This window comes from Priapulus caudatus, unplaced genomic scaffold (genome assembly GCF_000485595.1).
Source record: "Priapulus caudatus unplaced genomic scaffold, Priapulus_caudatus-5.0.1 Scaffold663, whole genome shotgun sequence".
NCBI classification, from domain to species: domain Eukaryota; kingdom Metazoa; phylum Priapulida; class Priapulimorpha; order Priapulimorphida; family Priapulidae; genus Priapulus; species Priapulus caudatus.
The window spans coordinates 131,303-145,456 of NW_014577724.1; the positions used below are offsets into that span (position 1 = coordinate 131,303).

The 14,154-nt window shown below is 41.3% G+C and overlaps 2 protein-coding genes across 3 annotated transcripts in view; one reads left to right on the forward strand and one right to left on the reverse strand.

The window, feature by feature from the left end:
* The window catches only part of LOC106812573 (serine/threonine-protein phosphatase 4 regulatory subunit 3-like), a 47,207-nt gene extending 42,117 nt beyond the window's left edge, over nucleotides 1-5,090 (forward strand). Inside the window, 6 exon segments of the mRNA XM_014816474.1 lie at nucleotides 1,008-1,177; nucleotides 1,371-1,397; nucleotides 2,039-2,187; nucleotides 2,886-2,983; nucleotides 3,667-3,851; nucleotides 4,881-5,090. Of these exon segments, the coding sequence (XP_014671960.1) occupies nucleotides 1,008-1,177; nucleotides 1,371-1,397; nucleotides 2,039-2,187; nucleotides 2,886-2,983; nucleotides 3,667-3,851; nucleotides 4,881-5,090 (839 nt within the window).
* A 6,104-nt stretch (nucleotides 5,091-11,194) lies between these two features.
* Nucleotides 11,195-14,154, reverse strand: part of LOC106812583 (cilia- and flagella-associated protein 36-like) — a 13,788-nt gene continuing 10,828 nt past the window's right edge. For both annotated transcript variants that reach the window (XM_014816489.1, XM_014816488.1), the window contains exon 11: nucleotides 11,195-12,621. In XM_014816489.1, the coding sequence (XP_014671975.1) occupies nucleotides 12,602-12,621 (20 nt within the window). In that variant the 3' untranslated portion in view covers nucleotides 11,195-12,601. The remainder of the gene's footprint in view (nucleotides 12,622-14,154) is intronic.

Genomic DNA, 14,154 nt, shown 5'->3' on the forward strand with positions numbered 1-14,154 from the left:
GTCGTGCTGGCAACGGCAGGTTTGTGGCGGATGTTGTTTTGCTGCCAGGTGCAATAGAGTGCTTCCCGTGGTACACGACCGCGCCTGGTGGGACTAGCGTGCTGTTAGCTGTTAGTCATTAAATTCAGGACGCAGAACTTCATTCATCCAGTGATGCCTGCTGCATTCTGTATTGCATTGCACTTGCTAGGTTTGACCTAGCTAAGCTATGTGGCGTGCGCCTAAATGCCAACGTCTGCGTGCCCTTTCTATAGGGATAGCATGTCGGTGGTACATTATTGATTTTTTGCCTGTATCACAGTATGTGTTTGTAATTAGGTTGAACAGTGATGCTGCCTGATGCAGCACTATTAGCAGATGCATACTTGTCATAAGGTCATGGCTAAACGCTTAGGGGAATTGAAAGCTCGTGTAGTTGTCCTAGCTGCTAGATTGTTATTTAGTTTTGGAATCGTAGTTGTTCGTGCTTGCTGTTTTAACCAGGCTGATAGTGATAGCATGCTGATAACTGTTGTTGATAGTGTGATGACTGTGGGAAGAGTATGGTAATGGTGTGATAACTGTGGTAGCTGTGTGGGTATAGTGTGCTTACTGTGTGTTAATAGTGTGATAATTAGCTAACTGTGAGTTACAGTGTGATCACTGTAATCATCTGCGTGTTAACTGTTCGTACCTGATAACCATATGGTAATAGTGTGGTAACTTCCTTTAAATGTTTTAACTGTGTGTTAACTAAGTGATAACTGTGTGTTAACTGAGTGATAACTGTGTGTTAACTGAGTGATAACTGTGTGTTAACGAAGTGTTAACTGTGTGTTAACTGAGTGTTAACTGAGTGTTAACTGAGTGATAACTGAGTGATAACTGAGTGTTAACTGTGTGTTAACTGAGTGATAACTGTGTGTTAACTGAGTGTTAACTGTGTGTTAACTGTGTGTTAACTAAGTGTTAACTGTGTGTTAACTAAGTGATAACTGTGTGTTAACTGAGTGATAACTACTGCACAGGTGCGCTGAGGTTCATGCGTAGGATCATCGGGCTGAAGGAGGACTTCTATAACCGCTACATCATCCGTGGCGACCTCTTTCAGCCCATCTTCGATGCTTTCAAGCAGAATGGGAAGCGCTACAACCTGCTCAACTCTGCCATACTGGAAATGTTTGAATTCATCAAGCTTGTAAGCATAGCTCTCGTTGCAAATCTCGTGATGTACTTCAGCAAGCGTGTTATTATGTGTGGTAATCCGTGCGTAACAAACAGCGAGTCATTGATACGGAATATATTTTACGATGTGCTTGCCGTTAGCTGATGACAGAGTGTGATTATTGACTGTGTAAAGAGAGATGTATTATCCATTTGATTTCTTACAGCAAGAGGACTCGGCTTTCGCTACACATGTAAGTACCAGTATTACGTTATTGGTGAAGTGTGTGCATGTGTTCATGTGTGAGTCATAGCTGTACATATCCTTGCAGTCGTCACGCAAATATTCACTCATTTTGAACTCAGCTGCATTATCTTGCAGTCAGAAATACGTCGCCCTAACGTTAATATTAGTATGTACTTGGTATAAAGTTATGTATCTGTATCAGTATAAAGTTGCATTAAAACCGGTGTGCCTTCTGTTCCGAACTGGAGCCAGGGTGCCTAATCCAAGCCATTTCTCATACCGAATACAGGTGCCCAAATTACGACCCCTAGCAAAATGCCCAAATTACAAAATTCATAAAACGCCCAAATTAGCAGAGCTCTGAAAATTGTGAAAATTATATCTCCATGTTTCTATCGTTATAGTGATTCATTCTGTTACTTATCTGAGGTAAAAAGAAAACATATCCATGGATATATTGAAACAATTGTGTTATATATCAGGATGATATTAATTTTAATGTTATACATCTACCTAAAAAAATATTTTACGCTCGCTGCGCTCGCCACCGGTCCCAATTTTTTTTGCCGATGGGTGCCCATATTAAGCAGCTAGATTAGTCCCTGGGAGCGTCTTGGCTTTGTTGTGACGGTCGTTTCTTTTGAACAGCAGGAGGACATGAAGGCGCTAGTTAGCCACGTGGTTGAAAACTACCAGAAGTTTTTCGAGACCGTGGATTACGTGCAGACGTTCAAGTCGCTGAAGCTTCGCTACGAACAGCAGCAGGACCGACTGAAGGACCGATCTGCACTCGATAGGTAGGACGAGACCCAGGGAAAAAATAAAAATGTATTTTTCGGGGGCTACTTTTCAAGCTCGCGTGCATGAAAATAGCACTAAACTTTGGTTTGCATTGAACTCTACGCAAATTTACGGGGGCTCTTTTTGGCATTTCGGGGGCTAAACCGCCCCGAGCCCCCGTGTATTTTTTTCACTGACGAGACCGCCACACTGTTGTCATCTACTATAGTACACAATCTATTATCCGAAATCTTTGGGACCAGACACGTTTCGGAATTCGGAATTTTTTCGGATTTCGGAGTGGTAGTACAGTACAGATATACCTACCGTATATCCTGCAACTAGCCAGTGCTAGAACCTTAGTTTTTAAGAGGCCAGGTGCTGTACCGGTATAGTACAATATGTATGAGTAATGCCAAACACGTTAATATTTCTGCAGTGAACCTTGTGTGGCCAAACGCGAGCTTTGGTGTGCAGACGACCTCCACGAAAAAACTCGGTTTTTGGAGCTTTTCGGTTTCCAGAATTTCGGATAATAGATTGTGTACTGTAGTATTATAGTATTATTAGTATTACTGGTATTATTTATAGTCACACATAACTGATGTTCGATGCATTCCTGAGGTGGGGAGATGGAAGGATTTCATGCACCTAGGGCTATTGTACCCGAGGAGATTTTTTAATAATTGATGGTGGCGCTCTCGCGTGTTTCCAGTGTACCGTCGCTGTTCCGGAACAACAGATTTCGGAAGGATGCCCGAGCGCTGGACGAAGATGAGGAGATGTGGTTTAACGACGATGACGACGATGAAGGTGAGGTAGTAGCACTGGTCTCGTTTCTACGGGGTTGGAAGTGAAGGATATGGGCCTGCTATTTATCCTCTGAGATGAGCTACCAGTAATGTCGCCCAAGTGCGTCACCCTAGCAGCAGCAGCAGCAGCAGCAGCAGAAGCAGCAGCAACAGCAGCAGCAGCAGTAGGACACGCGGCAAATATATAAATAGATTCGAGGAAAAGGACGATGTATACTCGACTTTCTCTTTTGTGGGGAGAGAATCGCTTTTACTTCTCTGTTCCCATCTTAGAAAACAAGAGAACACATGCCATATTACTTTTCTTCTGTATGAGGAGAAATAAATCTGTGGCCTTGTACAATTTAGAGACTTGATGAACATTGACACACGATATGTCAGTGTTGTTACTTTGTATTTGAAATAAATACAGTGGAATACATGGAACTGTATATAATTCTAATGGTTTGTAACAGAGCTAAGCATAACTACGTGTGTTCTATTCAGCGTGGAACTAATTTTAACAGCTGTTTATGTGTCCAGCAGATAAATCGGGCTTTTAGCCAGCTGGTGTGGTGTAAGATTAACCCGGGTGTGAACTGGTGTGATGATGCCGATGGTAGTGGTAAAATGCCATTAGCGTTGCTACAGTTGTATGTGACATGAAGTATACAATCCTGATGTAATTTCGATTATTTTCGATAGGTAAAGAGAATGAAAACCAGGAACTTTCTTCAAATAAGCCTTCGTACTTAGGAATATCGGTGAAATCACCGCCGTCAGTGCTTCTCAACAACTTTGCAAACGGCAACGGCTCGTCTTCACCACCGCCTATAACCAGTCCAACTTCACCGAGTGCAGCAGAAGCACCGGACGTACCAGTGAAGAAGGTAAATCCCCGAACATAGAATCTATTAGCTATAATGTGTGGATAGATATTCTCAGCTCTACGCACTAAAAGAACTAAGAAAGCACTATAAGCTGAAAGCACTATACAATGTAATTACATATATGTACAGTTAAACCTCGATTATCCGAACGAGACGGGTGGGGAGTATTGTGTTCGGATAACTGGTTGTTCAGATAACTGATCTGATCGTAAATAATCATTACGTATTCACGGGACCTTGAGATTTTGTTCGGATAATCCGAAATTCAGATAATTGATGTTCGGATAACCGAGGTTTGACTGTATATGTATATGTGTATATGTATGTACATAAATGTATAAAGTGGGAATTGATATTAGTCAGTTCAGGTTCAACGGATTTTGCTCATTTTTGGTCTGTGAATGAATAAGGGCTAGGGGTTTTGATATTTAAAAAAAAATTATGCAAATTAGGTAGGTTTGGCATTATATAGCATATTATATAAACACAAACAGTCTGTGGTGTCACACTCGTCTCTGGTTCGTTTTACAAGATTTCATTGACAATATCTTTAATGCCAAAATTGGTATTTCCTCTCCACTCTGCCGATAAAACGTCTATATTAGAGTAAAGATTTACAAAGTGTCGAACGCAGCATAACCTATTTATTTCAACGCGCCATCACTACAAAGCGGTATATGCGCCATCTAGCGGTCCACAAAATGTGATTCATTTTGGTTTATAAATTATTATTGCGATATACAGATGGCAATTCGTTTCTATAATGTACGTCGATGGTTGCTCAATTAAAACTGACTTCTTCTTACTCATCATTTGTGTCCTTTTTGTGGTGAGCTACAGTGTCATTGACACTTTCATTTAATAAGCAGGGCATTTAAAGCACTACGGATTGCTCTTCAAACGTCGATGATGTTTCGAATTCGTTTTCGCGTGAGGGAAGCATTAAAAAGAACAGAAACTGTTCACACGGATACCGCCTTCGCTGGATGCAATTACGCGGTGTGACGTCTGCTGTTGTTTGCTTTTCAGTCCGGTCTCGTGGGTCTGGTCGACTATCGGATGACGATGATTCTGACGAGTGAGGATGGGAGGAGGGTGAAGACGCGAGGGAGGCTCCGGCATCGAAGCGACCGCGGTTGTCAACGCCGTAACGATTTGGCGTGGTCGCTTCTCACCCCTCTGCCGCCACGGCGCGTGTCCGCTGGCTCGCGTCGGCCTCCACACAGACAGATCTCATAGCCGCCGGCAGCAGTGCTGCGAACCCCCTCCCCTCCCACCGTGACCTACACCACACATCATCCCTCCCTCCTCCGTCTCCCTCCTCCTCCTCCTCCTCCTCCTCCTCCTCCCTCCTCTCTCCTGCCTCCCTCATCGCCCCAGTGCAGCAGTTGTAGACCGCACCAGAGCATCCCCGTCTCTGTCACGTGCGACACGACCATCACATCACTGCCACGCCGTGACGTCACACACTGTGTAGGTACAGTTGCTGTTGTATATATTTATTGTTCATACGTGTAGTTTGTACTCCGGATCGAATGCCGACTAGGGGCAGTAATCGGTAGGCACTGAGTGAGCGTATATCCTGGACAGAACGGATAGGGTCGTCTCAGGATTTGTGTACATACACGTGCCCGTTCTTAGCACTCAAGTTATAATTGCATAGTGTATCTATCAATTTGTGTCTGTTTTGCGGGTGCCAGTACGTGCTTTGGAGTGATCGCTAGCACAGGTCAATATCAGAATAGAGTGATCAGTTCACCGTGCATGGTGATGGTTAGATGCAGTATGGAATAGCAGAGGAAGTTAGTCTTGACAACTACTTCACTGTTGTCAGTTGCCATATGCACAATTAACATGGAACGGTTACTAGTAATCCTTCATCTTTATCACCCATCCCCAACTAACCGGTAGGATAGAAAGAAGTCGGATGTTAGTCAAATGATCAAATTTAGAGTGAAATTCAGTCCGAAAATGATGATGTAAAATTAGCTTTTTGTTTTTGGAAAATATAATAATGATGTGAGATATAGACCTGCAGTGTATTTGCGATGTCTTCTATGTAACTCTTTATTAATCTTCACTTTATTGATATCTTTCATTTCTGTGGCTGCAGCAACTAATCAAGTTAATATAGGAACAAGTGTATATACATATAAATCTGTCTATCAAAAGTTGAGAATTCCATCCTTCAACCAAATTTGAAGTGGAAATTCCAAATACAGAATATTTTTGAGATGTGGACAGTAAACTGCTCCAGGCAAGAATTTCAATTTTAGTTTTTATCGTAACATTTTAGCTGGTGCTTTCATGAGGTGTGTGTGTGTGTATGTGTGTGTACCCTGCCTGGGACCATGCCAAGCGCACAGGGTACAGTAAAGGCTGAATGGGCTGTGGTATGGGAAGTGCATTGAGCCCGTGCTTTTAGTACTTTTATTCGTTAAGTGCAGAATGTTGGGTCTGTTTTGCATTACTAGTGTCATCATGCAGTATGAGGGTTAACAGCATAGGCACCGCCTATTGTAATCAATAATATTCTCTGTAGTCTTGTTGTACATAACATGAGGGCCTGCACCCATTGGTGGACAGTTCCTAGGCAGTGAAGGGGCAGTACTGCTTTACACCGCTACTGGAGGCATGTCCCCCTTAATAAATAGTAGGTAAACATACGAAATTACATTCACTGTTTTTATTCCACAGTGGTTTGTTCAGATTATTTTTATACGGTCTGTGATTCCTAAAAAAGATTGCAAAGTGTGTCACCTTTATAAATGAATGGATTCTTATGAGTTTACGAATGGCCAAGATGTATGCAGTAAGAAGTGCACCTTTTAAAGACAATTCTCGCTCTTTTTGTCGTGGTATAGGTTCATTTGTAGTGTTTTATGAGAATATCGTGCATGGCAGCAGCTTTACCGATGGTGCGAATCTGTGGAATCCAGCCAGAGCGTTTTAAAATCAGGGATACGCGATGCTTGACCATGTGTTAGCTCTTCGTATGTATTCTGATTTATACGATGTTGGATTGTAGAATCGAGCTGTTCTACGTATCACTACTAAGGACGTGTGTAGTTCGTTTTGTATTATAATTACGTCGCCGAGAAACAATCGCATGTTGCGATGTTTTTCACTTATTTTTTGTGATCCTGTGTCATATTAATATGAAACAGAGTGTGAGCCGCCAGTGTACAATTTCTTCTGCTGCCATCTTCAACAGACGCGCGCGCGCATACGTCACCACGACTGGTGTTGCATGTTCAGCTTTCGCCCCCACAAAAATTTTATCGCAAGTGGTCTGACTTTTAGTGTTGTGTATTCGTAGTTTTCTTTTTATATAAACTAGCCCTTTTATTTGCCATGGGAATGCCCGTTGTCCGTATTCGTCGGGGGGTGGGCGGTTAGTGTCCCTGCGGCACGGATAATAATGGTCTGTTACAACACAACCTGACAAGCAATGCCAACGTTGTCATGTCAGTCTGTAGTATCGCTGTAAGCTGTTTCACAGTTTTGCGTCTTGTTTGAATGTTCGAAGCGAATGTGTAGAGAGAGAGAGAGAGAGAGAGCACTGGCCTGAATTCTGTTTGATATTGATACGGGTTCACGTTGTACCAATCCATGTAGTGAAAAATCAGTTGCTAAAAAATCGTAGCCTTTACAAATGCGTGTGAAATCAATGGAGTACCATTTTGTAGATTGACCGGATTGGAAATTTTTAAACATGTGTAACACTGTAAAACCAAGTTGTGTATCTAAAAAATAATAAATCGAAAGCAAAGCAGTTACCGAAAGTGTTTTTCCTGGTTATTGAGCAAGCAACAGTAATAACGACGTGTGTGCGTGTATTCACGAGGACAGCAAACATGTTCGTTTATTGCACGCACCACTGAAGTAGTTTCACAGCAATGATCTCCGGCTTGTTTTCAGGGTCCCCACAGCCCTTGAAAGTCCTTGAATTTTGTCCTTTGTCCTTGAAAGTCCTTAATTTTTCATTTTGTCATTGAACGTCCTTGGAAATAGGTCCAAGTCCTTATTTTATGTCTAATGTCCTGGAATTTTATATTTTTGACCTAAAATAAAAAGCACATCTTCATTGCTGGTTATCTGACTGACCATATTGCAAGTCTTCTATAAAAATGATAAATTTAATCCAAAATTCATTTGTCTTTGTCTACTAATGTACTCTAGTATATCTATAGTATGTCTAGTAGTTTGTTTTGTCCCTAATTTTTACGTGCAGGTGGTGTAGGGGTCTAGACTATAAGTTCGTCATTTTAATATTTATTTATTACTCAGTGTTCCTATTTTGCTACACAATTGTGTGTGTAATTTGTGTATAGGAAAATACACACTGAGTAATAAAGAAAAAATTATTATAATAGTCACCATATAGTTACGACTGCCCTGCCAGACCATCCCTGCCCATGCCACCCATGACTAAAAAGTGGGAAAACAAAACTAGTTTTAACAGATACTCTTCTGTGAATTTTTGATTAAATTTAATGTTATTTATTATTATTTGTAAAGAATTTGGACAAGGAGAATATGACCCTTAATGGTTTCTTCCATGGGTTGGAGGCTGAAGAAGATCTTTAATTTCACCAGCTCAGCAAGTACTATTAGAAAGAAATCCATAGAGAAAGGATTGCTCTCATCAGAGGCGTATCTAGGAAAAACAGCGCCGGGGCAAGTGCTAAAATTGCGCCCTTTCCAACTTCTGACGCCAATGAAAAAAATTAAGAAACAAAATGGAATGTTGAGTTTTTGGTTGTTCCTCAGATTAGGATGCCAATACTTCTAAACTACAGCTACTATCCCAGGTCCAGGTAACAGGGGCGTGTACAGGATTTGTACCAGGGGGTCTAACCGTAACCCCAACTTGTGAGCACGCGAAGGACCCCCTTAGATGCGTTTTCTGCGCGAGCAAGGGGGGGGTCCGGACCCCCTGGACCCCCCCTGTACACGCCCCTGGGTAATCAACTTGTCAAATAAAGGATTGAATTATTTCAAGATATCATTTAGTTGGCAGATTGTTTTTTTTCCTTTGCCTTTTTGCGTTTTTTTACCTTTGCTTTTTTTTGCGCCCCCCTGAACATGGCGCCCGGGGCACGTGCCCCCCTTGCCCCCCCCCCTCCCTAGATACGCCACTGGTTGCACGCACGCGTGCGCGTGTATTATAGTAAATTCACATTTTGTGCCTCGGGGTGGAAAAGTTTCATCTGAAATATGGTCATTTAGCTGGCTAACTTTTCACCGTGCGACTGATGCCGTGGACGATACTATTCGCGAGAGGGGAGTAAGGAAGTGAGCAAGGCAAAGAAACGGAAAAAGGCGAGTATAGGCTATATATATATATATATAAACATGTGTATATATATAGCGCCCGAGAAAGAGGGAAAATTGCGAGAGAGAGAGAGAGAGAGAGAGAGAGAGAGAGAGAGAGAGAGAGAGAGAGAGTGTGTATGTATGTGCGTGTGTGCGTGCGTGCGTGAAGAGAAATATTGCGAGTGAGAGAGCGAGAGAGTGTGCGCGTGCGTGCGTGCGTGCGTGCGTGCGTGTGTGTGTGTATACGTATGTGTATATTATATAACGCCCGAGGAAGAGAGAGAGTAAGAGAGAGTGTGTGTGTGTGTGTGTGTGTGTATGTATAGTGAGTGCGTGCGTGCGCGCGTGTGTGCGTGTGTGAAGAGAAATATTGCGATATTGCGAGAGAGAGAGACAGACAGAGAGAGAGATTGTGTATGTGTGTGTGCGTGCGTGCGTGCGTGTGTGTGACAGTGTGTGTGTGCGTGTGTATGAGAGAGCGAGAGGGGGTTAGAGTCACGGAGAGGGAGAGGGTGAGCGGGAAGGCGAGAGAAGTAACTATATTAGAAGGAATATGTGCATCCGTGCCTGTGTGTGTGCCGTTTGTGCCGTACGTGCGTTTGTCTGCGCGTGTGTACTGCGCATACGTTTGCACATCTCCGTCTGCATTCTTCCCTCTCTCCTATCTTCCCTATTTCCTTCCTCCTCCCTTCTCACTCCCTTTCCCTCAGTATTTCCCGCCCCCTCTCGCGGTTAGTATCGCCCACGGCATTAGTTGTACGGTGAAAAGTTAGCCAGGCAAATGGGCGGATTTTAGCCTCAACTTCCCCCCCCCCCAAAGCACAAAATATGATTATACGGCTATAATACGCGTTTTTACAATCACGCAAACACACATACAGTTTTACACACACACTAACGGCTGCGCACGCTGCGGGTGTGATCGCACGTACGCGTGCGGGTGTATTATAGACGTAACTTCACATTTTGTGCCTCGGGGGTGAAAAGTTTTCAGGTGAAATACGGTCATTTGGCTGGCTAACATTTCACCGTGTTCTTGACGCCGTGGGCGATACCATCCGCGAGAGGGGAGTAAGGAATAAGTGATTACTTTTATTCACTCTTAAAGTTACTGCCTGCCTGACACAGCAGATGAAAGGTCAGCATAAAGAACCGACAATTGTTTATTATTATTAAATCTTTATTGCATGTAATTCAACTACAAATACGTGTAGGGCCTACTGAAGACAGTCTTTTTCATGGAGAAAAAATCTGATGAATGCAATAGTGTTGAACAGTTAAAATAATAAAATTTCTGAGTGATACAGTACATTGTGTGATACATAGTTCTGAGTGATACATGTTACTTCAAAGATTTACATATTGTTACAGGACTGTGACATGAATCTACGTGAATGACAATATGAAACGACTATTGTGTCATGTGCGTTGGTAATCAGCGAGCTATAGCGGCTGTTTAATTTGCTGTTGGCACTCTAAAAACAACTATTTTTTACTTTATATATGAATCTAAGGTATATAGGATGACTCTAAAAGGCTCAAACTACTTGTCACCGATTGTCCTGGAAAAAACACGTACTTGAATGTCATTGAAAAGGCCTTGAAAAAATCATTCAAACTTTGTGGGAATCATTGACTTTTTAAGTGAACCGTTTTACACATTTAAACATGAATGAAATCGACTCTCTGTTCAGCTGCTGCGGCTCGTAGGTTAAACTTCTTGGCGTATTAAAATGTGAACATCTGGTTAACATCTCATTAAAGGTGTGTTCTGTTGAGGCAATTTACATAGATTCATTATAGCACACAACGCAGCGACAATGTCCGCAATTATTGTTATTCACTCTAATAGTTGTCATATTCATTTCGGGGGTCGATATGTTTACGGGGTTTTCCGTTTCTGATATGTCTGTCTATAATTCTGATATAAATAGACTAGCCAACACTGACCTTAGACCGCATGATTTAACAGAGCAGCAAATGATGCTAGCATGTAGCCGAGTATAAAATATTATAGGTAACCGACTGGAATATCAATCGAGTAGCATTTATCTTTGATCTGCAGATGTACATTAGTAACAAACTTATTTGACCATCAGCACACTTTATTTCGAAATAATTCATGATCTTCCAGAATATCAAGTAAAACGGGTTACTTGAGATATTTGTTAGACAAATATTACCTTAGCAATTACAGTTGGACTAAAGCTAAAAAAAATTATGAAACTGTGTGAGCCTTGTTTTAAAACGTGGCTATGATTTCGTGACAAAAATAACAGTTTGGTTCATGGACGGAACAAGCACGTGGGTTAAAAACAGTAACAACGTGCACACTGCACAAAAACTTGTCATGTGTCAACATGCCATAAATTTTAGATTCAAAATTCAAGATAAATCGGGCAGACCCCTTCCACGTAGTTTTGACTAGTGCAAGTAAACAATCTTCACCTCATATAAATAAACTCCACATAAATATATATATACGATCATAATAAAAATATATTAAAATAAAGTGAGTAAAAGTGAAAGTGAAAAAAAAATCGGTGGAACGCATTGATACCTAAAATATCCACAGCATTAAGAAATTGCTTTAAATATATATATATGCACCTTTACTGTCCACAACATCCTGATTGTTACAGCGTGTTTGCATCATTCGTTTTCCAACCTGTAAAGTCCTCCTATATATATATATGTATATATATAGATGCACATACAGGGGCCTACTACACAGGTTGGTTATTTTCACACCATTGAGGCAGTTTGCTAAACAGATAGCTCTGCTACATACAGATGCCTTCCCATGGTTACTAATTCAACTGATTTGTAGCAAATCACAGTAAACTCTGTTTAAATCTGTCTGTTAGGCGGGACCTCTTGCAGTTAATGATGGCAATTAGAATGAGGAAAAGCTGGAGAACGTCAGGAGAAAAAATGAGCAATGGCAAATACAATGTTTTGTAATTGTTTATAAGATTTGTCGCACTAGTTTCATCATATCACTCCATTTATCCACTTTTTTTTATAAGCACGCGGCTGGAAATAAACGGTTGTTAAATGTTAATTCACCAATGCTGTATTTGACGTGGCAATTTAAACAGGAAGGCACCTTTAATAGACAAAAATAACTATTCTCCCTGTCATGCAATGACTTTCCACTCGTAGGACAACTTTTATGTCACCATTGTGGACACACCTACTGCTACTATGGCTCTATACTTTGCTGAATGGTAAGCAATCGGTGGTTCACATTATGGTCACTATATACTACTGAAGCAGTAAAATAGCATGAACACTTCTTGCACGGCATGGAGTAAGAAAGACAAGCAGAAGCAGCAACCACCACACGGCAACCACACTGAAAACACGGATTCACGCGATATCGAGTGACACGGTGACGTCATACACGTGGCGACAGCGCAGTACTTAGCTTATTCAAAGTGACCTTTAGCTGCGGCAGGAAAAAACAAAGGAATTCAATTAGAATGCTCTGTAGGTAACTTCACTGTGACCAAGTATGGCCGACAACGCTTGCTACTATAGCCTATAGCTATAGCCCTTACAGAAGAATACCACGCCAGACAACAATTCTTAGTGTACGGTCACACTACGCAACCGTTTATAAGTGACTGTTTGCTAACACAAGAAATGCGTTTGCTTATAATAACAGTATCTCAAAACGTGCCTATAATTAAATATATTACGTATATTTTAGAGTTATATACAGCAGCTCCCAGAAGGCCTGCAATGGACGAACAATAAATACCCGGAATGTGCCCAGCAGTTAGGAATGTGAATCATAAATAGTAAAGACCGTATATATACACGGTATTCTACGTTGTCTTTGATAATTACAGGATATAACAATCACAAATTTTAATTCTCACACAATTTGTGATTATTACTACCTGATCTTAGTGTGAATATATAATAATAGGCACGGTCATGCGTGACTAACAAGTTTCTTTGCGTTCGAGATCTGCAGTTCAACCATAAGAACCTCAGGATAACGAAACTATACCAGGAGAATACGACGTTCAGGTATATCACGTCATATTCGCCTGGTTAGAAGCATACCCAAGTAGCACACATTCTGCAAAGGGTGCAGACTGTCCATACTAACAGTACTACACTGACATTATTAGCTTTAAGCAGATTGTTAACTTCTGTGTTTGCCGTAGGTTCTTACACATGCAACAGAACCTATATTACCTGACCCGCACGTCTTCTTGCATAATCTACGTGTTAGAAGATCAAATAATCGACACACAAACAGATGGAGATATATTGTGGAGCTAAAGACTGTGCTTTGAATACGGCGCTTAAACACGAAGTAAAATTCATACTACTATAAGTACTTTCATTAGATTTCATAAAGTCAAAACACAAAACATCTAATAATGGAATGTGACGGAGATTAAATTCAATACAATATTGAACAAGAAATGCGTCGGCTATACGGTGCAACCACATGGAGTTGTGCATACACAACAAGGCACGGCATAACATCTTTACGTGACAACAAGCAACATAAGTGGTGCAGTGCTCACTAAAATCAAGAAATTAAACATGCAGACTTCCCCTAATGTACAATAACAAAATTGAGCCTAAAGAACACGTCGGCATACCCCGTAACATTTCAACGTTTTCCCCTTCATTTTAACTACGGAGAATATTATATTTCGAACGTACGAAATTGTTTTAGTCATGGGCTGTGACACGAAGGTGAAGAAATATTTGCAACCACAATTAGTAACGACTAGTCTATTGCCTGGACGGTTACTAAAATCGTTGGCAAGGTTAGGTAGGGATCTGAAAGCCGTAATCATGTAATTTACAGATTGCTGGCTTATTATCAGATATAAATCCCCCCTGTTTAAAAATTCCAAGGTTTGAAGGAAAACCCATCAGGCGACATGTCATTCACACAAAAAGTGTCTTTTGCACGTTCCTTTTTTTATTGCGTGTTCCAAACCAACAGCTT